Source organism: Sceloporus occidentalis, unplaced genomic scaffold, assembly GCF_023333645.1.
Source record: "Sceloporus occidentalis isolate IW3139 unplaced genomic scaffold, rSceOcc1.0.p SCAF_3, whole genome shotgun sequence".
Taxonomy (NCBI): Eukaryota; Metazoa; Chordata; class Lepidosauria; order Squamata; family Phrynosomatidae; genus Sceloporus; species Sceloporus occidentalis.
Window position 1 is genome coordinate 44,251,427 of NW_028316983.1, and position 26,394 is coordinate 44,277,820.

The following is a 26,394-nucleotide window of genomic DNA, read 5'->3' on the forward strand; positions in this document are numbered from 1 at the left end:
GAAAACTCATTAATAAGTTCCCTGTCATGCTACTATTCCATTGGTCCTCAGGTATGAAATTTAGCTTCTAAGGCAGTTCTGACATTGGCAGTCACACGGTGTCAATGTCTTCTCCTCTCCTGTTCCCATTCCCCCGTGCTATTCCCAAGCAGGTTGTTTTCCTCCTCGATCCCCCAGCCCAATTTATTTTATTTTATCTTTTTAAATTAAATTGTATTAGTATAACTTCAGGATTGCATTAAAATTAAATTTTTAAAAAATGAAAGGCACACTGCGTAGGGCATAGGACAGGAAGGTGGGGTTAAAGAGGAGTGTGGAAGAGACCACAGAAACTGTCAGTGGCAAAAACAGCCCCAGATGAATGTGACAATGAATGCTCCCAAACCAGTATGTATCCCTTTCCTTTCCCTCATGTGGTATCATACAAGCAAGGCTTGTATGATAATGTCTTTAGTGTGAAGCAGCTTTGGCAAAAGGTATGATAGTGACTACAACCTGCTTGAACTGGGACTTTATTTAAATAATTTCTGAAGCACTCTATCTCCCTTATATTTGATTTGGAAAAGTAATGAACTTTCACATCTGTTTTGTACTGCCCAGGAGGATTTTCCTGTTCTCCCCAGGTCATTATCTCGTATCCTCCAACTGCCCTGATTTGACAGGGACAGTCCCAGTTAATCTTTACTCCTTCTTTTTCAGTTGCTTTTAAAATGTCCCAGTTTCTCTACCCGCTTCCCACTTTCTACCTTTGTTTTACTCCCATTGTTTCATACTGAGTTCAAAGTAGCAACATAGTTTGCACTCAATGAATCCAGCATGGGGGAGAGGAAAAGAGGGGGCATAATCTTGCTCTTCTCTGTAGACTCAGACAAAAGCAAACAGCTGCATCCTCTCTTAGCTTGTGTTTCTTCCTCATTAATAACATTTGCCATCTTGGCCACACTCTGGTGTTGTTTGGCCACGTGTTTTCTCCAGCAAGGCTAAGATTCTGAGGTAGGTTAATATGTAGCATACTAGGAAGGTTAATATGTGTGGTGTCTGAGACAGCTGATGAAGTGTACAAATCAGTCAGGATCTACAAATCCAAGTCTGGAAGCAAAAAGTAGTAATAGACATCTGATCCCACAAGCTCCAGAGTAAACTTAGCATGGCCTTTCAGAAAGTACATGTGGTGTGGCACAGAGTAAATTATGGCTTCAAATGCCAACAAATACTTAGGGATTATCAGAACTTATTAAATGGCTCAAACAAGAGTTCTAAATTGATTGACCCAAGTGGGTTTCCAGCCTAAGTAATTATTTCTTGGCAAACCTAGGCATGAGAACTATTCCCTCATCCCTTCCATTCTGTTGGAAAATGTTAGGAGTAGAAACATATTCCTTTAAAGTATTCTTTCTTAGAACTACATGATTAGGAGAGCTACTGAATTTCACAGCATCACTGAAAGCATTTGCAAGGCATTGAGGAATACAGTACTAGGATTTCTCAAAGCCTGACACATTGGGACGTAAGAGCAAGCCATTCATAACAAACTCTCCAACTATACTATATAAGCAGGCACAACAGCTGGTATCCAATGAATATATTCTACATGCTTACCTGCCATTTGAATGCAGGGAATCTTCTAAAGCATACATTTAGACACAAAATATGCAGCTGGAGGCAAGGTGTGCAATTGGGGGGAAAACGAGGAGTGGATTAGACATAAATTACTAACTGGTAAAAACAACAACACTGTAATGGAAATCTACAAGTGAATGAGTGTGTACAATTCCTTGCTGCTGATTTAAAAGCATTGGAAGATTATTGTGAAGCTGTAGGATGGGGTGGTGGAGGGAGGAACAGTGCTTGGGAGAACACATTTGATGAGTAAGCAGAAATAGATACCTTTCCTAGTGAAGTATAGGAGTTCATTACTGGATCATTACTGGGTAGTAGATATGAATAACTCTTATAGAGAAACTGTTATGCACAGTGAAAACAAGGAACAAAAATATGTGGGCCTTCCTTCTTTCCTATTTTTCTTTTTTTAATTTGGGGTGTTTGATAGAGCATGTATGCAGTGAGGAAATCTTACTAAAACAAAGTCCATGTTTTAATTTATGCACATAACAATAACTTAGGGTCAAATTAGACATGCTTTTAATTGCCAGTCTTTCTCCATTAATTAAAGGCCATTATAGTTCGGTAGACTTTATGAGAAAAACAGTTGACAACATAAAATGAAAGTCCTTTTGAACTGCTTTGTAAAAATAAAAAAACTGTTCACATATAAAATTAATGATGATAAGGTTTTAATTACATGACAGCAATTAATATAGACATTCTGTTATGCTGAAGTGAGAAACCTTTGGTCCAGATGTTGCAGGCTAAAATATCCCCATCGGCCCCACCCTGTATGGCCAATGATAAGGGATTATGGGAACTGTAGTCTAAAATATCTGGAGTACCAAGGTTCCTCATCCCATTTTTAGAGAAATGGCAGTTATGGGGATACCTGAGCGTTGTGTGTGTGTGTATGTGTAAATAGTAGATTTGGATAGGCATGGAGGCACTGGGACAGGGAAAGAGTTAAGCTCCCCCTCCCATAGTCCTAAAGCTTCTTAGGTTTCCCCTTGGCTGCTATTTATGTATCTTAAAAAAGCACATAATTAACTTTTGGCTGTTAGAAACTGGATAGGTGCTAGTATATTGCATCAGGAATATTTGGATATGTGGTTGGGTTTCTTTTTTAGAAATGAGATCTTATATAACAACAAATATACATTTTGTATGACTTAGTGTGAAAATGTTTTCTTTTTGAAGATGATCAAAAAGAGCTGAATCCTTTGACCTGTGCATGATATACTACGAACCCCTTCTTTAACAGAACAGTTTTCCTTTTTAAATTTTTTTTTCTTACCCATCTCTCCCTCTAGGCAAGGTCCAAAACAGATCAAATATGCCAATTTAAAATTTGTAGCTAAAAATCAACTGGGTAGGCCAGTGGGAAGAGATAGGTCTTTAACACTGTTTTAAATTCAGACAGCATGTTTAGCTGTTGACTCTCTCCTGGCAGGTCATTCATTCCATTCAGAGTGAAACTTCACAAATTTCTGAACCAGGAATCCTCAAAACTAGTGATAACTCTTTATTTGCCTAGTAAGCAGTTTGAGAGTTCCAGTTCAAAACTTTCTGTCATTTAACAGTCTGCTGAAGAAGGCTGAGATGCTTTCCTAATAAAACAACCATCTTTTGAACCATGTCTCCTGTTTCTTCTGTGACAAACAAGTGTATCCAATCCAATTCACACATGATTAATTCTTCAAACAATCTGACAAAGGGGGAGGGGGATGGAAATGGTGTGAACTTGGCTTTTCTCACTTAACCAAGGAAACAGCATGAAACTTTGGCCTACAAATATCTTTGCCAACCAACAGAAACCTCTCCCTATAGCTTCTCCAGGACTAGTTCCATGTGGGCTGCATCCACACTTCAAAAATACTCCAGTTTGACACCACTTTATCTGTCATGGCTTCATGCTATGGAATTCTGGGAACTGTAGCTTGTGGTGGCACTAGAGCAAACCTCTGGTGCCACACGCTACAATTCCCAGAATTCTATAGCCCGGAGCCATGGCAGTTAAAGTGGTGTCAAACTAGATTATTTCTGCAATGTGAATGCAACGCAGTAAGCAGACTGAGATAGCTCTTTCCAGAAGCAGAGGTGGTGGGGCAGCTCCCTCCCTTTGTTCCTTTTGAGTCCCTGGGGTATTTTGTTCTGCTGGAGGATACAATTTTGTGTCCTGCTGCCCTCAGCAGTAGTGAAAGGTGCAGTTCTATTGGCAATATACAACCAGAAGCTCAGTCAGTTTCTGAGCATGGGATGAAGATCAGCAAAACATTTTTTGCCCCAGGCAGCAAAATGCCTTGGGTTGGTCCTGAGCCTCCTTCCAGTTCTGCTTCAATCACTAAGCTTCCCTTGCTTGGCCAAATAATAAATGCACACGGTACTCATGCACTACCTGAGTAGCCATTTTTAAAGGGTTTGTTTTTTTCATTTCAAAAGCACCATAAACTGGTTGTATAACAAGGAATCATATTACTATTAGGAAACTTGAGGAAATTTGGTATTATAGTTTTAATTGTCTATGCTGCTAGGCCTTAAAACTGTGCTAAAAGCGCATGAAAACACCTTTTCCCTTTCCTTCTATACATTGTTTGTTATTACATACTGGCACCTAGTGGTTAAAAAATGCTTCATCATATAAATATAAAAAAGATTTTGCTTTTATGCCTTAGCAGAATCCTGTTCAGGCAGATTCCCTACTGCCTAGATTCAGTCAGTTGCATTTAAATCCCAGAGACAACAAGTATTTTGGGTTGATACAGATGATGATGATAATTAACTATAAGGCTGGAGAACTTTGGGCTATCTAGGGGCCTTCTCAAACTAGACAGTTACAGTACTATTATCCCACTTTGACTGCCAAGGCAAGATCTTCCTTAACAATCTAACAATCTAAAAAAAGAGATTACACGAAAGGAAGACAGGGAGGAAAAAGGAAAACAAACAAATGCAGACGCAAAAGTTATGAATGTTATAAAAAGTTGTTCAGCCAGGTCGAATGGCTGTTAGATGGTAGCTGGGAAGAGACAAAGCTTGATGGAGTTGGTTTCTCATGAGTGCTGATAGTGTCTCTTGCTTATCTCCTCCTTTGGAAGCCTACCAGCAGCGGTTTGACATTCTGGACAACATGTTCACATGATATATGCTAATTGGTTTATGTAGCATTTGTGTTATCTGCAATATTTTGGTGACAGACAATTGGTAATAGTGTACCATACAATATACCGTATACTTGATTATAAGTCGACTTCATGCATAAGTCAAGGGCAGGTTTGGGGGCCAAAATAATGGATTTTAATATAACCCGTGGATACGTTGAGGGTCAAATTTAGGGGCATGAACAAAGAATCTAAAGGAAGAAGCAAAGAAACACAATGCCAAAAAACATACAAAATCCCAGCAGGCATATTTGTGCTCATGTGAAAGGCTGGATGGATGAGAGAGTAGAGCAGGGGTAGGCAACCTGCGGCCCGTGGGCCGGATGCAGCCCGGCGAGGCCTTGGGACTGGCCCCAGCCCGGTCCTGCCGCCAATTGCCGCCGGGGCCTTTGGCCTCTCGTGCGCAGGGGCAAGGGGGGCAATTGTCTATAGATGCCTCAGAAACATGCATTTATATTTTAAAAAATTAAAAATCAGCAATTTTTTTGCGTGTCCTCCACTTTTTTTTAAAAAGTGTCCACTATTTGACAATGATGTCCTACATTTGTCCCGGTTTATTTATTTATTTAAATTTTAAAAAAAATATTTAATTATTTATTTTTTGGCTTCGGCCCCCCAGTTGTCTGAGGGACAGCAACCTGGCCCCCGGCTCAAAAAGGTTGCCTACCCCTGGAGTAGAGGGTGGGTCAGTGCTTTCAGGAAATATTATGTTGTTGGTTCCTTTTTAAAACAAGACTTAAATTACAGTACTTACACTGATAAGTTTAATCAGTTTTTTTTTGGGGGGGGGGGGAGTGTCAATTTATTGACTAAAATTTCTAGACTTATACATGAGTACATACAGTAATTATCATTTATTGTACTTCATGTATTTAATTTCCTTCTGACTTTAGATTAATCTACAGCCCCCTTCCCCACTAGATGCACTGTGTGTACATTAAATACAGGACAATACTCCGGCATAGTCCTGATGAAGTGGACTGTGCTCCTAAAAAAGAAAAAAAAAAGATCATGAGATTAAAAAATTGTTAAATCTTTAAGGTGTCACCAGACTCTCTGTTGCTTTTGCTACAACAGACTTGAGGCAACAGCTCCTTTGGAGCTCTGATAGTTGGTGATTTGGAAACTGTTTTGCACTTGCTGGAAAATTACTGAGCTGTTGCACGTATCCAGCATGACTGGCAATATAATGCTCTCTTATGAAACTCACATACAACTGTGGATTTTGCAGCAGTCCGATGAACCCACAGAGTCCCATGGGATTTGCAGCTAGGTGAATGGATATAGGACTACAGCTGGCCTAACAGTTTGAGTCTATGCTTATTTCATTCAGTAGCATTTGGTGACCTCAATGGGGCTTCCTCTAAAGTGTATGTGCACATATGGAACAGCAGCATCAGCCTAGTACATCTTCTCAGTGACTATACAATGCCCAATGCATTTGGAAAATGCCTTGTTGCATTCATTCAGTTATAAAACCTTTAACTGAATTTACCTGGGGCTTCCATGAAAAGAAATTGTAAATCTCATGACAACCATTTTGTTGTTCTTGAATGTCAGGATCCTGGTCGTGCTGTGCTTAACTGCTATACTTGAGCATATGTGTGGTAATGTGGAATGATGGGCTATACTATGCTATTGGCAATGCTGGAGAAAGGAAAGACTGTGCATCATTCGCACCCTGGGATAATGAGCAGAAGTGGAGGAAGTAAGAGCTGTAAATTACCAAGTTTGTTCTTGTGGGAAGCTGTAGATTGATTTTGGGAGGGGTAGAGAAGGAAACTTGGAAAGACAGTATGTTTTGAATTGCTGAAAAATAGGATGAAGGCTTTTGTAACGGATGAACTGTTTGAACTCCAAGTATACAGTGGGCTCTTGGTATAGGACCCCCTGTGGATACCAAAACCCATGGATGCCGAAGCGCCATTAAATACAATGGTTTAGTAAAATGGTACCCATTATAGAAAATGGAAAATATCAATGTTAGCTTTTTGGAATGTATATATGTATTTTTAAAATATTTTCAAGCCTTGGATGCTTGAATCTGTGAATAAAAAAAATCTGTGGATTGCCAAGATTAGAAAACCTCATGATAGGCTTGCCTTAGAAGTCGGAAACGCACAACACACAACATCTTTGTGTGTTTTAGACACGTACAGGGGGACCAGATGTCATAACCCCAGAGGACATGGCACCTCAAACTGTAGGACATTCAAGAAAAATGTAGGATGTCACAAAATAAAACCTCAAAACACTAATAGATATAAATCCATGCTTCTTAGCCCTGCTCAAAATGGATGACATTTTGGATTTCTTCCTGGACAGAAGGATGAAATAGAGAACAGGTACTGGAAAAGAAGGCTGCCCGATCACTCTGAGGACAAGGCACCATAAAATGTAGGACATTCAAGAACAATGGAGGACATTACTAAGCCCTCCCTCAGTCCATCTGCCTTGGTCCAGGCCTCGGAGGTAGAGAGGAACTGCTGGACCTCTTCCCCTTTCCCTCCACCACTCCCTTCTCCTTCTCCTTCTGTGTCATGTCTCTTTAGATTGTAAGCCCGAGGGCAGGGAACCGTCTAACTAAAAAGATCGTATGTACAGAGCTGTCTAAATTTACAGCGCTTCATAAATAAAGGTGAATAATAATAAAAGCTCAGAGCTAGAAACAGAAACTTGTGCATCTTCTTAGTCTTGCTCCAGAGGGAGGACCTTTTGGAATATCCTCCTGGGCAGAAGAAGGCTGGAAATGTAGGACAGGTCCTGGGGAAAAGGAGGACGTGCCTGGTCACCCGTGTTCTTTTAGTCTTGCGCGAAACGGAGGACCTTTGGGGCTATCCTCCCGGACAGAAGGCGGGGAAATGTAGGACGCGTCCGGGAAAAGGAGGCTCAGGTGAAGGGCTCTGCGGTCCCTTGCTTCCTCCTTGGCCGCTGCCTGGCTGCCTGGCTCTTGGTGGCGGCAGGTGCCTCCTTCTGGCCCGCCCTCGCAGCAGCAGCCCAAAGCGAAAGCAAGGCAGAGGCGGAAGCCAGGCAGCGCAGGCAGCAGCAGGAGCAGCCCAGGGAGCAGGAGCAGGAGCCGGGGGCTGCCAGGGGCTCCATGGCTGCGGAGGGCATCGCCCGCTTCTTCCGGAACAGCTTCAGGCGCCGCTCCTCCAGGGCAGGTGAGGGAGCAGCCCAGGCCTCCTCCTTTTCCAGGACAGCCCCTCTATCCCATCCCAGCCCCCTCTCCTCCAGGAGGAGACCCCCAGACCTCCTCCGTTTACAGCAGGCCTTTCTTTGCACTGAGAATAGATGTGCTTCTAGCTTTTTATTTGGACACGTCCTTCATTCCAGCCTCTTCTCCAGGAGGAGATCCCAAAACCTCCTCCATTTTGAGAAGGACTGGGAAGCATGCATTTACATTGATATGTGTGTTTCTAGCTTTTGTTTGGACATGCCCTCCATTTCAGCCTCTTCTCCAGGAGGATAGCCCAAAACGCCTTCCATTTTGAGCAGGACTAAGAGGTATGAATTACATTTCTATCAGTAGAAATTGGGTGATCCTGAGCAAGTCACACTCTCTCAGCCTTAGGGGAAGGCAAGAGCAAACTTCTTTTGAGCTCTTCTTGCCATGCAAGAAACCCCTATAGGTTAGCTAGTATGGTGTAGCAGTTTGAGTATGACTCTGGAGACCAGGCTCTGAATCCCAGGTTGGCCATTGAAACCCACTGGGTGACCTTGGGCAAGCCACACTCTCTCAGCCTCAGGGGGAAAGGCAATGGCAAACCTCCTTTGAACAAATCTTGCCAAGAAAACCCTGTGATAGGTTCTCCTTAGGGTCACTTTAAGGCACACTCCAGCAACAAGGGTCAGCCTACGTTGGAAAGCAGCAACCACAGCAACAAGTGCCAGCCAGGTACTCTTCAGGATGCCATCAGCCACTCCTGACCCAGTCCCCGGTTGGTGGCTGGACTGTCATCCCCATCCCCACCCGGCTGGCTCTCTTCCCGGCCTGTCTGGCAGTCCCAGCAGTGTTCAGGAATTGGAAAATCCCCAGCTTTGCGTCCCTGGCAACACAGACTGTAAGGGAAACGGATAGCGCATGAGTGACATTCAATGGAAAGGGAATTTTTCCTTTTAAGAGAAAGGACGTGGAAGCAAAAGTCGTGTAAAGCAGGTTCATTTCTCTATAGAGTCAGTCTCCAGTCACCTCTTCGCTGTCTCCATTTATTTTATTTTTATTTGATTGTATCTGTTTAAGGAAAGAAATATAGTCAAGGTTGCATAGAGTGAAGCCCTACTTGTACAGTGGGCCCTTGGTATCCACTGGGGTTTGCTTCCAGGACCCCTGTGGATATCAAAATCCATGGATGCTCAAGGCCCATTAAGTACAGTGGCACAGTAAAATGGTATCCCTGATATAAAGTGACAAAATCAAGGTTTGCCATTGGGAATTTATTTATTTTTGAGAAAATATTTTCAAACAGTGGATAGTTGACTCCACAGATATGGAGGGACGACTGTACCACCCTGAATGAGACAGCGTGGTGTAGTGGTTTGTTGGATTGTATTGTGGCAACCAGGGTGTGAATCCCTGCGTGGCCATGGAAACCCACTGGGTGACCTTGGGAAAGTCACACCCTCTCAGCCTCAGAGGAAGGAAATGGATAAGTCCCTCTGAACATGTCTTGTCAAGAAAACCCCATGACAGGTTCATCTTAGGGTTGCTATAAGACTGAAACAACAACAAGAAACCACCCTGAACATACCTGAGTGTGTGTGTGGGGGGGGGGGGGTTAGGTTAGGGGGGAAGAATCCCTGTTAGTACTGCTCCAGGTAAACAGTAGGAATCCTGCAGCTCTCCAGATCTTGTTGTACTCACCTCTCAGTAGCTCTAGCCAACATTGTCAGTGATAAGGTTTGCAGTCCAACAACATCTGGAGGGCCACACAATTCCAACCTTGGATCTAGAAGGACCAGTGATCTAACTTGGTATCAGACATCTTCCTGCGTTCCAGTTCAATGGGACCTATTCCCAGGTAATTGTATAGAGGATTGTAGATTTTGAACAAATCTCGCCAAGAAACCCTAATGATAGGATTACCTTTTGTTGTTGTGTGCCTTCAAGTCATTTAAGCATTCCTAAGGTGAATTTATAACAGAGTTTTCTGGGGCTGAGAGTGTGTAACTCACCCAAGGTCACCCAGTGGGTTCACCTTAGGGTTGTCATAAGTCAGAAACAGCTTGAAAGCACACAACATCTTTTTTTCGTTGTCTCCTGGTATTCACAATGAATATTACCATATAAGGTTGGTGTTTTATTTTTGTATATTAGTAATTACTTCTGATGATATGGACTGCATCCACGAAATCTCCTGGTAGAAATCCAGTTCATCTCTAAGATGCTATTGGATTCTTCTGTCTTTTTATGGTAAAGCAGGCTAATGCTCTTTGAACATTAGCAATTGTGAATATGAAAGCAGGTGATGTGTGCTTTGAATTAATTCAGAGAACAAGGTGTGGCCTACAAGGTAACATTGCAGATGGTTTTAGAAGGCACTGTTTGCTTCCTGTTAATAAATACTTCCAGATTAAGTTGATTCTGCTTCAAGTTAATGATTGCAATAAGAGAATCATAAAATTAGTTACTCAGCCGTCTGGAATAAACAGTTTTCTCTCTCAGATAGATCATACAGGGCACAGAGTATATTCAAATACAGAATAGGCAGGAACAACATGGTGACACTCTCAGTGTGTTGTCATGGAAGGAACGTTCCAGTGTTTATGGATTTGGCAGCTGCTTTGAATTCTTCAGATTACATATCCATTTCGCTGATTCACTCTGCTTTCCCCATCATTCAGACATAAAGTGCAGTTGTGAAGCCGCCACATGTATCCTTCATGACTATACTTGAAGGAAGAGTCTGGGTTTGCTGATTTGGTGGCAGATCCACATTGCCCTCTGTGGAGTTTACCAAAATGTTGTATGCAGGAAAAACACCAGTCATGTGCAACAAGCAGCTACCATTTTCTATATCACTTCCCCCCCCCCCCCCCATGGCCAAAAGAAGCCTCCCCCTTCTGTGCTACCTCACAAGATTTCACAATTCCTGGACTTGTTGCACAACCACAGTGCTGACTTAATGAAAAAGCAGCTTTGAAAGAGGTGTGGTAAATGTCCCTCCACAATTAGTCTAGCGAAGCAGTAACTCCATTCTGCAGCTGGCCCTGCCACAGTGTGCCTCATTATCTGCAGAGTCACTTGCCTAAGGCAAACATAGAAGGGATTTTTCCGTACATACCTTGTGCTTGGAAACCTCCTCCTTCCCTCATCCAGCTGCTGAATACACCTATTTGCATATTTTCTGCCTCTTGCCATTATGAACAGAATTAATTCAGTTCTAGTCAGAGTTGTTTTGACATAATGTAAAAGCTTAGCTTGGAAACATTGCTTTTTGGGGTTTACAGTTCTCAATAGTAGCTTTTCCAAGCTGTCGGTAAAATTGGTCTGTTTTTACTTGTATGTTGGTTTTGATTATTTTGTCCCAACCGTGACAGTCATCTCTATCCAGGAACAGAATGGTCCACTGCTAGAAAACTGTAAGTGAATCATTTCTGAAGCTGGCCTAAAAAGGTTTGGCCAGCTTTTCTGGTGCCCCAACAAGGACCTGTTGTTTATAGTTTTTACAAGAGTCACATAACTCCAAGTGACAGGTTTAACGCCATTTATGGTTTGGCCCTAAGCCAGCAAGGATGCTAACAGGTCAGGTGGAAAAAAAACCCAGAAATCAGAAGGCCTGTATTTCATCAAATCCATAAAAAGTTATGGGGAAAAGCTCAAATAATCTGTAACAAGAAAGCCATTCCTTTGGTAGTTTTGTATTATGCTTCTGTTGAACCACAGTACTTAAAGAAGAAGATGTTAGAATATATCTTGGCTAAGGGCTCAACACTATGCGACATTAAATACACAGTGTGCAATTTGAGATAAGATTATTTTTTACATTAAACCAAGTGTGTGTGTCCTTGGGTTATATCTGGCTCATCATGCACGAGTGGGGAAAGTTTAACCCGCTCACCTAGTTTTCAAAAACAAGATGATAATGGGAGAGCATTTGCTTTGTTGAAGCCTAACAGTTGTATTCAGCTTATTATTGAAAAACACTTGAAGCAAATATTTGTACCCTCAGAGACTCGTTCCATATCACATCCCAGATCCATGTACCTTTTGCTGGAGGTGGTCATGTGGATACTTCTGGTTTTATAAATCATACTGAACAGTGATGAAATTGTGCCAGTTATGCCAATTTCTAGACACTTGGTTCACTGTACATAAATTTGAACTCAGTAGACACACTGTAAAGTTGCAGTTTGGACAGGTCTTAGGAAGAAGTGTTAAGGACTTTTTAAGAAAGCAATACTAATTTTAGAAGAAGTAAAACTACTGTCTGGGTTCCCTACACAGCTTCCAAACTCTCTATTGATTTGTTATCCCATCTCAATGTCAGGTATCTGAAAGACTGCCTTCTCTTGTATAGATTAGTCCTTGCATTTGGGTGGGGGGGGGAGGTTCTGCTCATTGTACCAAGGGCTAATAAGGGCAGATGTCCAGATCTTTTTGATTTCCACCATTTGTAGTGGGCTCCCCACTGAAATCAGGTAGACTTTCAATGTAGTGTTTCTACTATTACCTTAAGACCTAACTTCAGTTTTTAAGGGTTTTAAGGCTGAGCCAGGAATTGATCCCTAGATCTCCAAAGTCATAGGCCAACACTCAAACCACCACCTACTGCTAATGACCTTTAATAATAATAATAATAATAATAATAATGTTTTATTTATAAACCGCTTTTCCGCAGTGATCAAAGCGGTGTACAAGTAAGTATTGCAATGACAAAATACAGAATACAGACTAAAAATTGCAATACATAAATAAACTTCAATAAAAATGTTACAATTATACAAATTAAAACCATTACATCAAATCCAGGCTAGCTGAGAGCAGTCATTAATACAATACATATCAAGGAACATCGGGGAAGGCTTGCCAAAACAAGAAGGTCTTGAGTCTCTTTTTAAAGAGATCTAGGGAGGTGGTGGAACGGAGCTCATTGGGAAGGGTGTTCCAGATCCTAGGGGCCGAGATGGAAAAGGCCCTTTGCGAGGTTGACACATGTTTCGCCATCGGGATCCTCAGCAAATTCTTCCCGGCTGAGGTAAGTGTGTGGGGCGGATTATATGGGGAGAGGCGGTCCTCCAAGTAACCTGGGCCCAAGCCATTTAGAGTTTTATAGGTTATAACCAACACCTTGTATTGTGTCTGGAAGCGAACAGGCAGCCAATGGAGATCTTGCAAAACCGGTGTTATATGGTCAGCCCTGGAACATCCAGTGACCAACCTTGCTGCCATATTCTGCACTAGCTGAAGCTTCCGGGTTTGGTACAAGGGTTGCCCCATGTAGAGCGCATTACAGAAATCCAACCGAGAGGTCACCAGAGCATGTACCACTGTTTCAAAGTGGTCATATAGTTCCCAGATCTTAAGGTCTGGCTCCTATTCTCTGGCTCTCAGGGTAAGGAGGAAAAATTTCTCGGTAAAAACACTGCTTTGTAAAGTGCGTGTATATGCGTTGTTTTGTGTGTGTATTTTCCTTAACTGTTAGAATGGGTGTTTTTTTTTAAGGCATATTCTATGCAGCTGTGTTGGATGGTTACAGGAACTTGTATCACCCATTTATTTTGCATCTATTCTTCATGTTTTGCTTTATCAAGACACAAACATCAGCAGAGCAGACACCAGCAGCCCCTGCCCCTGGGGCTCTGTTCTTGTTGTTGTTAACCACCCTCTTGTCGATCTCGACCCATGTCAACTTTGTGAATGAAACCTCTCTAAATACTCTCTAAGGAGTTTATCACACAGGATAGATCCCATGCAGAAACTGAATTTAAACTAGGAAAAAACCCACAAAAGAGAGTAGATTTTCAAACAATGCTGGGAGTTAACCTGAACAAAAAGTGGACAAAACCTGCAGATGACATTTGTGCGAAGGAGAAATGACGCGACATTAACCGAAATGGAAAGTCTCCAAAACCTGCTCCTTTTTTACTTTCGGGAACTTCTGATAGTGAAAAGGAGTGGGTTTTGGCGACTTTCTGTTCGGGTTAATGTCACATTATTTATCCTTTACACAAACATGTCTGAAAAACAACCCACTTTTGCGGGGGTTTTCAGACTTTTAAATCCCAGTTTTGCATGGAATTTCAGCAATTTGCCTCTGTGTGATATACTCCTAAGTATAAATGCATGCTGTAGGATCAGAGTCCAGTCTGAATGTTCAGCTTTCAGGCTCCTTTTAGGCAGATTAAAAAGAAAAGAAGAAAAGAAAAAGATGCTTTTGCAACAGCTCCAAAATCAGATTTTGAAAAATAACCCCGCTCACATCCCTAGCTGAAGAGATGTAACCAGATCGTTTTGTTAGCAAATACTTTATCTCACACATTTTGTTAGCTTTGTTTCCTTTCTGAGTACACTGAAGTGAAGTGACTTCCTGGGTGGGTGTTAACTCTTCATTCCTGCACCTGGTCTGTCTGATGCAACTGTGGTTATTCTTTTCTTTTGTACCAGAGACATACTGGTAATAACTTTCCAGGTGTAATTTAAAAGAAAATTAAGAAAAAAACACACACCTCTGCTCAGCAACAAAACTTCAAAACCAATTGCGGAGGTATTAATAACATATTGGCAGATTACCTAACTGGATGCTCTTTGTGTTAATAACCCAGTGGCAGAAAGTGAACAGAACATTATTGGGGGTCTGTTGGTTGATCTCTGGGTAATTGTTGAGAAAGAAATAAAATTTGGGCAACTGTAAGCATGAATAATAATTTTGTAGGAGGACATAACAATAGCACATCAATGTATCAGCCCCTGTTCGGAGTGCTTGGAATAGTTCACGCATAGTATTTCAGCTATCTTTACAACAGCTTTATTAAGTAGTTCAGTATTGTTATTCCTGTGTTATTACTTGATAGAAAGGTGCAAAGGGCATAGAGGAAGTGACTTTGAACTTTCTGGTGAGTTCAAAGTTGAATCGAGAATTGAATTGGAAGTTCAAGTTCACACTTATGCTTGGAAGTACTGTGCCACAGTCTGTCAAGAGCTGTATGCCAAAGGTTTAACAACCCAACCCACTCTCATAGAATCATAGAATAGAATCATAGAGTTGGAAGAGACGGCAAGGGCCATCCAGTCCAACCCCCTCCCATGCAGGCAATTTCAGTCAAAGCATCCCCGACAGATGGCCATCCAGCCTCTCACTATTATCTGTCCTTAATTCAGTGTAAGAAGACTGAAAGCTTTTAGCAGGATCCTTCTCCAAAATGTTTCAATCATGTGTGTTATTGTTTGATGTAGTGAAATTGCCAATATATTTTCTTTTCTTTTCTTTTACCGTGTTGCTTTCCTTGGATGATGGCATGTTTGGTTGAAGCTCCACATACAAAAGGGTGATATTCACCATGCCAGAGCAGACTTTTGTGGCCAGTGATTTTTGCTGGCATAGCGAATATCAGTCTGTAATGTGTGAGGGTGAGTTCAAACCATGAATTTGCTATGAAGCATGAATATAACAAAATCACTTTGCAGTGACCTTGAAACAGTAATTCATTCTAGCATATCTCAGATAAAATAAATAATATGTTTGTAGATGAGAGTTTCTAATTTAGCTGATGAAGCAGTCAAGGCACAGCCAGTGTACCATTTAACACAGATTGCATTCTATAATAACCCCAGTGTAAATTGGCCAGAAGAAATAAGAATTGTATTAACTGTTATATCTGTGACATATTTATCTCATGTACATAGTTAATCAAATGGACTATAAATGATTTCAGTATGGCAAGATGATATGCAACATTCATGCAGTAGAGATGTTCTTCCTAGTACTACTTTATAAAGTGAGGTGAAAATAGTTTTAACATACATTCAAAGCTTTCTGAAGCCACCTGCCTCCATTTTTGTGTGTGTGTTCAAACCTTTTCCATTAACATTTTTAAGGTCTGGTAGTAGAGCACATTATTTGTATACAAATAATCCTCAGGTTCAATCTCTCTCTCTCTCTCTCTCTCTCTCCAGGTGAGCATGGGGTAAAAACCTTTTACCTAAAACCCTAGTGTCACCTGTGTCACCAGTGGTGTCTAGATGGAGCAATGGTCAGATTCAGCATGAGACAGAGCTTCCTAGTTCACTGAATGATCTTGCATTCCTCAAATCCTTCTGGTTAGCCTTTAAAAATATCTTGGTGAGTGATTGTCATTTTTCATTGCAGATGAAGCCCAGGATGCACTGCCAAAAGAAAACAGACCTGCAGTTGGTGAGAGAAACAGCTTTCCTAACTCTGCCGGCCACTTGTTCTTTGAGTATTTAATTGTTGTCTCCCTTAAAAAGAACATTAATGGAGATTATGAACCCAAGATTACCTATCAGTATCCAAAGGTAAGAAATCTAGCATGATTGCCTAATAAGAAAGAAAAAAAAACCCAAATAAACGTGTCTGTGGGGAGCCCTTTTCAGATGCTTTACCTTCAAGAAAGTAGTGTATACTAACTGGGACACAGGGATGGCATGTGTAGTCTGGATGAACAGGAGATCACTTTTGTTGTTGCCATTAACACTGGTAGACCCAGATCTGTCCTAGAAAATTCTGAGGGGGAGGGGGGAATGGGCCCTGAAGGATATAGTGGCTAGGAACTTCATCTTTTGAGTCATTTTTGCCTGCTTCCTCTCCAGTTCCACAGCACTTCTGTTGCATTGAGAAGCATTCTGTGAATTTTCAGTGGAAATGATTTATCTTCAGAGATGCAGAAAATCCTGTTTACAAAATTCAGTCTCTGACTATAACAGCAAACTGTTTTTATTGTGGACTGCATCTCTGCTCTATCTTTTGACTTCAGATGATGGGTAAAATTGGTGGAATACAAGGAACTTGTATCGTTTCTTTGGCATAATTCCATGGTTGATGATTGGCATTAGTTCCCATTAAAGCTCAATTAGAATTATTTATAGCTGTGCAAAGCTACTGAATTAAAAACAAACAAACAAAACTCTTGGTATTATCATTGTAAAGACAATGTCATTTGATTATTGTGTTGTAGGAAAAGGATGGGAAACTGTGGCCCCTGGAGCAGATGTAGTTGGTAGAGGTTCTCTAGTTCCCATGTTTTGGGTTCCAAGAATTTTTGTGAAAATTTAATTTGCACAACACAAAGGAGTACAGATTGAGTATCCCTTATCCAGAATTCTGAAACAAACAAACAAAAATTCACAAAAATCTTCAGAGTATTGACCATGTTTACAAAGAATGACTTGATTTCTGAGACACGTCTCTACTTCACACTGGAGAAGGGTCTGACAGGATTGAGACCAAATAGAAGTGTAAGGCTATAATCTACGCAGGCTAAATAATGCGTTGATCACAATCCTATTGGAACACATGATGTTCTTCTCTTTTTGATGTGAGAACACTTCTTTTTGATGCCTGAGTGCTTTAAGGTGATTTTTTTTTTTTTACTTTGCTATTTTTGGGAAGAACTGTTTTTTAAAAAACTTGTCGTTTGACCCCCAAATTGGAATCAGTTAGGGGGTGGGTAGGGCCAGGTTGGTGAGTGGCCACCTCAGTTATTTCTATCACAGAAGGGTAGCTCTCTTTTTGTATCTGTGCTGGAAAACATGTCAACTTTTTTTTTAATTTGATGTTTGTGTGCAAACCTTTGCATACATACTGTTGCACACATTTGCAGGTAGGCATTTCACCATCACCTTTTTTTACTGGCTTCACTTTATAGAAGTGCATGTGAGTAGTCAGAATGACTGGGACAACAAAGGCTATTTGAATAAGCAAATATGCTCATGTGTGGCATGAGTTTTTTAAAAACCCAAAACCAAACACTGCAGCTGCTGTGGTTGTGTGAACAGACATAAACAGATACAGTGGACACACAATACAAATACTCCCTTGCATCAGTGTGACTACATAATGAGAATCCCCTGTGATTTTCCAAACTGGTTTCAGTTGGGATTAAAACAGGTGTGTGTGGCAGTTAAAGGGGTCAGGTCGGGGCAGGGTTGCTAACATTGGGGCTGGGATACAACCCTCATGTAGAGTCTGAAATGTCAGGGAGATACATTCTAATTTAATCTTCTTCTGAGATATTAGATTCCTACATGAAGAGGATTGTTTTTGTTTGGTTTGGTTTTGGTATTTAGATGTAAGTGCATTATGCCATGAGCTCTCGTGAGTACTTTGAGGTGTCACATCTCAGACACCATTTTCCAACTGTGAGAACTAGACTTTCAGCTCAAAAAAATGATGATCAGAGCTTAGAAAAGTTTGTCTTGGGACTACATCTCCCAAAACATTCTTTTGGGCTGCATGGCCAGGCTGGATGGGCAAGACTAGGAATTATAATCAAAAAGTTAAAAGTAAAATTTCCAAGCTGTAACTCCCTATAACATCACTAGATTAGACTGTCTTGTGCAACACCATCAGTGCTTGGGAACTGAGACAAAGGTATTTTACTGCTGTCTGAGCATGTCCAAGAGGACTGCTACTGGACACATTACATCTTTGGACTACATTTCCCAGAATCTCTCAACCAGCATCACACTGCCATGCTAGCTAGGGAACTCTGTGAACGGTAGTCCAAAAAAGTAACTAGTCAAAGGTCTGCTGATACCAGGCCTTCGAGGAAGCTAACCCTTCATGAAAACAGTATTATTTATCTTAAATAGAGGATTCCCAGTGCATGTCTGTGTTTTGAAAATGTCTTGAAACAAACTGTGGAAAGACAAATGAACAAGTGCTAACTCATTGAATCTCAGTGGTTCCATGATTGCCTCTGAAGGGATTGATCACATAACCCCATTTTTTCCTGGTCAAGGGTTGCACACCACCAAAATTATCCTGCTGTCTTGAAAAAGTTGTTGAGGTATTCGAACCTGTGCCACTGAGGGACAGCTGGTCTCTGCAGAGAGGATGTGAAAATAATTTTGTCTATCCCCATTGTTTTTCACATGCGACAGCTCCTGTGCAACTCTGTGCAGCCACATTCTTTTGGAAGAAAAATAAAACCCCATTCCTTTGTGGTTTCATGCTACAGCAGTTTGACTTTATCTGAGTATATCTTTTCACCCCTCTTTTTGCCATGTGAAAGAAAATACAGAACAGCTTCCTATTAAGAGAGGGGTGGTGGTGCTTATCTTGCATCAGTGCTGCAGGTTACCTAGAGACACCAGCCAGTATTCAAGGCAAGAAACGGATAAGATACAATTAATGTGTAATTCATTGTTCTAGCCTCAGACTCATGTTCTTCATGCAGAGATCTCTGCAGGTGCCTTAAAATCCACGTACAGCCTTGTTCAAGAGACATTCAGTGGGACTGTTATCTGTTCATCAGGGCTCAGGAACCTGTTTCTGTCTTGATACTGATGAACTGTTGTTTTAATCATCCTGCACCATTAGCCATTTTGGAAGGGACTGATGGAAACTGGGTTCAGTTTCCACAGGAGGGCCACAGGTTCTCCAGCCCTACTCCACTCCAGTGCCTAGGCCAGAACACAAATGCATTTACGTTCTGCTTCATAGGCAGGATGAGAGAAAAGAGTCAACACTGTGCCCTTGCTAGCTGGCAGTTGTTTTTGTCTTTGAGTAGACCAGTAAGTTTTCTGCAAAATACTGCCTGCTGCTAGTCATTAACATAGTATCAACATATATGGGAGATATGGTCTAAGTCAAACCATCAGACTGAGCCATTTGAATGTCATTGGCTCTCTATGATCTCAGATGGTATTCTTCCCATGATCTACATGCCTGATAAATAAACTGGAGGTGCCAGGGGTTGAATTTGGGACCTTCTGTGTGCAAAGGAGGTATTTTATCCCTGAGCTATGGCCCTTACCAAATATGTGATGGGTTTTCCTGGTGGACATGTTTTTCAAGATAGGCCTGTCTTCATGGAGTCTTACATGGGTCTTTTATGAGAAGAGCTGTGCTGGATCTGACCAAAGGTTTATGTAGTCCAGCATTCTGTTCCCACATTGACCATTCAGTTACCTCTGCAAACTCCATAAGTGGCACATGAATAAAATAGTACCCTGTCACTCATGTTCCCCAGCAACTGATTCTAAGAAGTGTACTTCTACTAGGGGTAATATGTTGCCATCACGACTATTAGCCATTGGTAGCTTTATTCTCCATACATCCTCCATGATGCATGAAGATACAGGTTGAGAATCCCTTATCCAGAAATCCAAAATACTCCAAAATCCAAAATTGTCCACTTAGGTGGCTGAGATAGTGACACCTTTGCTTTCTGATGGTTCAGTGTACACAAACTTTGCTTCATGCACAAAATGATTAAAATGTTGTACATAGGCTATGTGCATAAGATGTATATGAAACATTAATAAATTAAAAGTTTGGACTTGGGTCCCATCTCCACGATATCTCATTATGTCTATGCAAATATTCCAAAATCTGAAAAACTCAGAAATCCAAATTACTTCTGTTCCCAAGCATTTTGTATAAAGGATACTCAACCTGCACCACAAGAATCTGTGTTTTATGGCACATGCATATTTTTTGGCATCATGATCTCAGTATCGGTGTAGCAGTGGATACTGGCAGATCATCACTTTTATAGTCCTTGGCAAACCCAGGTATTTTTTACATCTCATTGAAGTAACTGGGAAGCCTCTTTCATCTTTTTCTCTGCTTTCTGTTTCAGCGTGAGAACTTGATGAGAGGACAGCGTGAAGAAGAGGATCGGCTATTGCAGGCTATACCGCTATTCTGTTTTCCAGATGGAAACGAATGGGCACCACTCATGGAATGTAAGAGGTAGCTGTCCTATGAAACCATCAAGGATCTAGGGTGGTTGTCAAGTGCATCTCACATTTGGGAGAACTCGGCTAGTGTGCCAGATCATAGCAAGAAATAGTTCAGATGGTTTGTTTGTCTAAACAAGATTCAGATATGGCAGGGAAGGAATGCATCCTGCTCTTCAGCCAGTTGCAGTATGAACTGGCACTCAGAAATGTATTTTCCTGGTTTTTACATAGCAATAGCAAGTACATTTCTATACCACTTATCAGTGAACTAGCATTTCCTAAGCAGTTTACAATGTGTAAGCTAATTGCCCCCAACAGGTATTCATTTTACCGACTTATGAAAAGATGGAAGCTGAGTTGACCTTGGAGCCCTCCAGGATCAAACTTACAACTTGTGGCTGCATGACCAGTATTTAACCACTGCGCCACCAGGGCTCCTTACATAGGAAGCTGCCTTGCCTTTGCCATGATTCTTTTCTAAGCTTACATGGATGTCCCTGATAATCTGGTGGTCTCTCATCCAAGTATTAACCAGACCTGACTTTCCTTAGCTTTCAAAATCAGGCAAAATCAGGTGTGCTCAAGGTGGTATGGTGGTTTTTATCTAGATTTAGGCCAGGCATATGTGGCTAGAGCTGTCAGCTTCCCATCTGGAAAGTGTACTTCCTGTGCACCATGAGGATTCTGGGTTCCAAGTCCACATTCTGTTTCTTCCTGAGTAGGGTTTTTTCCCTGCATTGGACTGGTGGATCATAAAGTTCCACCAGGCACAGTTACATCTTACAAGGGGTGTAGGTATTGGCAGGACATTGCCCCCCTAAAAAGAATTCTGCTGCTAAAATGAAATGTCCTTCATACCCCAAATTTCTAGTATAGTAGTAATTAAAAACTTCAGTTGAGCATATAGAGATACAGTTTAGACATCTAAAGAAAAGGGATATGCAGCATTACCAAGGGAATATGAATGCAGTAATATAATAATTTTAGGTGATTTTGAATGTCATGGAGTGAGACATTCTAAATCACAATGCTAGAAATCTGGGGACTGAAGGAAATTTTTGTTGGTGGGAAGAAAAAATTCTTATTTGGGGTGCCATGCCCTCATTTACCCTTCTCCTGTAGCTACACCATTGTGTCTCCCTACCAATCTACCTGATTTTGGACTGGACACCCACTCACACAGTCATTCAGTGGCCGGGGAAGATGAGGGGCAGCCAACAGATTGTGTTTCTGCAGCTAGCAGCAAGAATATGATAGGCTCCTCCTAGACTTTCTGAGGAACCCTGAGAGGTCTAAGAGAATGCCTTTTCTGAATGGTTATGGGCATGGGTGCGGATCCAGGAAAGAGATAGGCATCTCAGGGAGTGAATCATAAACGATGGAGGTGCTAAATTCTTCTAAAGACCACCACCCAAAAAAATGTCACTGGCAGGATGGCAGTCTTTGTTTCTGATAGGTTAATCACAGGATTTTTAAAAACATCATGTCTTTTATTCTTTGCAGTGAAACGTTCTCTTTTGTTCTCACCAATGTTGATGGGAGTAGAAAGATTGGCTACTGTAGGCGGCTCTTGGTAAATATCCCTTTTTTTAAACTTTCCGGCTTTTAGCTAGTAGATATTTCTTGCATCCACATTCAGCTTTGGGATAAGTTTTTATTATGCCACAGTAGAAGTAGATTCCACATTTCACCCGGCTAGAAGCAGTTTGTAGGAATTTCATGAAAACAAGCAGGTTCTGACCCCTCCTGTCTGCCTCCCAGTCTGCAGAACCTGCAATTAAAGGTCTTGACCTATTTTTTCCTTAAAGCAAAGGTGGGAAAAGTTACTTTTTTGAAATACATCTTCCAGAATAGCTCAGCTGCCATGTCCACTGTCCATACTAGCCCAGAGGATTCTTGACCTATAGTTTAAACAGTAATACATCCAAGCTCTTAATTAAGTTGTAAACAAACAAACAAACAGTTTAAAAGAGAAAAGCAGAATAAAAGTCAGGTGCTCAGAATGAAAACCTTGCAGACTGAGATTATGACAACAGAAGATGTGCAAACCATGGTGCCAAAGAAATGAGTTGGTTCTCCATCATGGCCACTCTTCATATCTACCTGTGAAGTCAAAGACTTTCATGGTCGGCATCCATAACTTTTTGTGGGTTTTTCGGGCTATGTGGCTATGTTCTAGAAGAGTTTACTCCTGACGTTTTGCCAACATCTGTGGCTGGCATCCTCAGAAAATTCTCTGAAGATGCCAGCCACAGAGGCTGGCAAAACATCAGGAGGAAACTCTTCTAGAACATGGCCACATAGCCCCAAAAAACCCACAAAAACTACATATGTACATGCATTTGCAAAATATGTGCCTATGTAAAGTATTAAATTCAATAGAGTTTATCACTTAAGAGGCTAAGTGCCTAAATCCCATGCAGAAATGGGATTGTAATCCTGGAAAAATCCCGCTTTTGCAGACTCATCACTGGCATTGAGCATTAATGCAAAAATAACCTGCACAGAAAGTGGACAAAATTGGTTGCTTTTTACTTTCATGGATATTGTGTGAAAACGATCCCGCTTTTGCAAGATTTCCCCATTTTAAATCCCATTTCTGCACAAATAAACCCCATGTGATAAACTCCAATGTAAGATCAGAGTTGTTTGTTTTTGTAATGCACAGGTGGGAATTGTGAGTTCTTCCTGTTGTAAGGTTGCAACTGCCAGCACCCCTAGCAGCATAGTCAGTGGTGAAGAATGCTGGTAGTTGTAGCCCAAGAACAGTGGAAGGCTACACATCTCCTACTCCTCTTTCACAGTGATTGGAAAGAGATCTTGTAGTACCTTTGAGACTAATTATGAAAGAAATTGTTGCATAAGCCTTCGTAGACTTGATCTACTTCCTTCCTCAGATGCATGGAGTGAATGATGCCCAGGAAAGACATGTATAATTATAATATAATTTATAATTAGGCTATGTCTCTGACTGTCTGGAAAGTGTGTTTGTATTTTAGTGATCTTAGATTTAATATTTGAGGAGGTGTGAGCAAATCCTTCACACATGGAGAAAAATTCACTAACAAAAATTCTCACACAAATCTTAATTAAAAAAGACTCCATGTGTCACAGGTCCCTTGAGCCGTTAACATAAAATGAATAAGTGGATAGATGTCTTTGTTACTGCTCCTCCATTAGGCTGCTGACTGGGTCTGGTTACAGGGAACAATAACTGTTCTGTTCAAAGTACTCTACTGACAACCTGTCCATTCTGGGCAGAATTCAAAGTGCTGGGTATGACCTTTAAAGCCATAGATAGCTTAGGTCCAGACTATCTGAAAGATTGTACCTCCCTATATGAGCCTTCCCAAGTTTTAAGATCTTCTGGTCCGACTGCTATTGCAGTCATATTTGGTTAGGACACAGATAGCCTTCTCATGGGCCATTGAACTCTCTCCTATAGATTTGGTTGGCCCTCATTTTTGCTTTTTTTTTTCATCAGTAGGAAAATACCTCCTAGTGAATACGGCAGAGTTCACTGGGAGGATACGACATAAAAAGTATGGTGGATGTACAAAGCAGCCCTCAGCTACTCTGTTTTAGTTTCACTGTGCATCTTTTTTCTTCACTAACTTCTTTCCTCTCTTTCCTGTCAGGTTCTTTGCTCCAGCTTGCCTTCAGCTTCACTAGTTTCTTTTCTGGCTCCTTATGTCTTAACCTTCGTGACCAGCCTTTCAGCTACTCTCTCATAAACAAGACTTGCTTCCTCATATATGTGTTTCAGTCTCATACTAGGTTTGCTGTTTATGGAAAGTACACCTTAAAATGGCCTCAACAGGGAAACCAAATACTTTTTGTAAGGGTCTTTTTACATTGGTTGTTTTGCTGTCCGTGTAGCAAGTAGTAGTAGTTTTCCAGTCTCTATGAAAGAACGGTGAGGAGAAAGATTTTATGAAGTAATACAATAAGTCACATAAAACTCAGAGCAGTTATCAGTGAGTGATGTTGGGATGGGAGTTCTTTTTGCTAATCCATGGTTATGCTTCTTAAAGCAGTGACTGGGGAATCTTTTTGCTCCTTTGGAAAAATCCTTGCTTACCTGTGGTGTCTGATATCAGAAGCTTCCTTGGGGACAGACAATACAGTACAATCTTGCCACTATCCTGCTACCTGGAGGTTCACCAGTTGGAACATCCAAATGAAACTTTTTGCTTACTGGGCATCAATTTACAATTAATAAGAAGTGTCATGAAGCTAAGAGAGATTCCTAAAATCTAAGTAATGTAAGTTCAAATATTAGAGGGATAAACTGGGAAGAAGAATGTTAATCTGCTTGATATAGGATGCTTCCAGATGGAGAAAGTGGCTAGATCTCATATTGAGGGAAAACTTTGTGCATTTGCACATGAATGTACAAGTAAAGGGCTCTAGAATTTTCTTGGCCACTCTCAAATGGGGTGAAATGGGGACACTTCTACAATGACCTTAATTTTCAAGCTTGGACCTAAGAACCAGCAGTCACTTTAATGCAGTGGTTCTCAAATGGTTGGGCAGGACCCCTGAGGGGAGGGCACAAAAGTTGCTCAAGGGGAGCTTGAGACTTGGAGGCCCTGATCCCTCTCACCTTCTCTTCCCAACCGTTTTTATGTGTAAAATATATACATGCATTGAGTTAAGTATTGGATTTACTTAAATAAAACTACAATTGACCCTCCTTTTTCATGGGGGATCCGTTCCAGAACCCCCCTCGCATGTATTCTAGCCCCATAGGTTTGAACGGGGTGCATCCCTAAGAGCGCACAGGGGGCATGCCCTGCTGGAGGGAGTGCCCCACTGAGGATAACGGAGGTTGCCCATGTGAATAATCAAGAACTCAGATCTCAAGTCCGCGAGAAAGGAGGGGCAACTGTATTCTAATTTAAACAATGTTATTTCCTTATACAGTGGGCCCTTGGCATCTCCAGGGTTTGGTTCCAGGAGCCCACATGGATACCAAAAATCATGGATGCTGAAGTCTTATTAAATACAATAGCATAGTAAAATGGTATCCCTTATATAAATAAGCAAACTCAAGGTTTGCTTTTTGGAATTTATATATTTTGGAATATTTTCATGCCATGGATAGTTGAATCCATGGATAAAGAATCTGTGGATATGGAGGACTGACTGTAAAATGTTAAAATATGAATCTACATGAATGTGTGAATGAAAATATGCACACTAAATAAAAAAATAGTTTTATTCAAATACTATGTCAAGTGGGGGAGGTGCTACATCCACATGTAGATGTAAAGGGAGGTCCGAAGGGTAAAATGTGTGAGTACCACTGTTCTAATGGATTGTTCCATCTTAACACAAGACAGTATCTGTTTCCTCTTTCTGTTCTGTCAAGTACAGGGAGAGTTTTATTCTCATTGCTTGTAATCCTCATTGCATTTTCACATCAACTTTGTGACTTTTGTTTGAGGAAGTCTGTTTGTATACTTCCTTAAATTAGAGGTACTGATGTGGAGTATTTATTAATTTCTTTTACTAGACATTATGTAGTTCCTCTCTTTCTTGATCTTTGAATATATTTTGAATACTTCTATTATCCACATATGCTGAAGATACTTATTTTGTAGATCTGTCTTCCTTAACCAGATACCCATTAGATGGGTCGAGCTTTGCCTTTCATTATTCCCAGCTAGCCATTTGCCACCTGGAGGGTACCAGATTTGGAAAAGCAGTTCAGTCCCCTCCTCTCCACTCCCTCAGTTTTATGAGATGAAGGCAGTCTGC

The 26,394-nt window shown here is 41.1% G+C and overlaps 1 protein-coding gene across 2 annotated transcripts in view; it reads left to right on the forward strand.

The window, feature by feature from the left end:
* The first annotated feature begins 7,796 nt into the window (after nt 1-7,796).
* Nucleotides 7,797-26,394, forward strand: part of DENND2D (DENN domain containing 2D) — a 33,678-nt gene continuing 15,080 nt past the window's right edge. Inside the window, exons 1-4 of one of the 2 annotated variants that reach the window (XM_089514253.1) lie at nt 7,797-7,927; nt 16,073-16,239; nt 20,529-20,641; nt 22,135-22,204. In XM_089514253.1, the coding sequence (XP_089370379.1) occupies nt 7,864-7,927; nt 16,073-16,239; nt 20,529-20,641; nt 22,135-22,204 (414 nt within the window). In that variant the 5' untranslated portion in view covers nt 7,797-7,863. The remainder of the gene's footprint in view (nt 7,928-16,072; nt 16,240-20,528; nt 20,642-22,134; nt 22,205-26,394) is intronic. The other variant, XM_089514252.1, reaches the window with a different exon arrangement.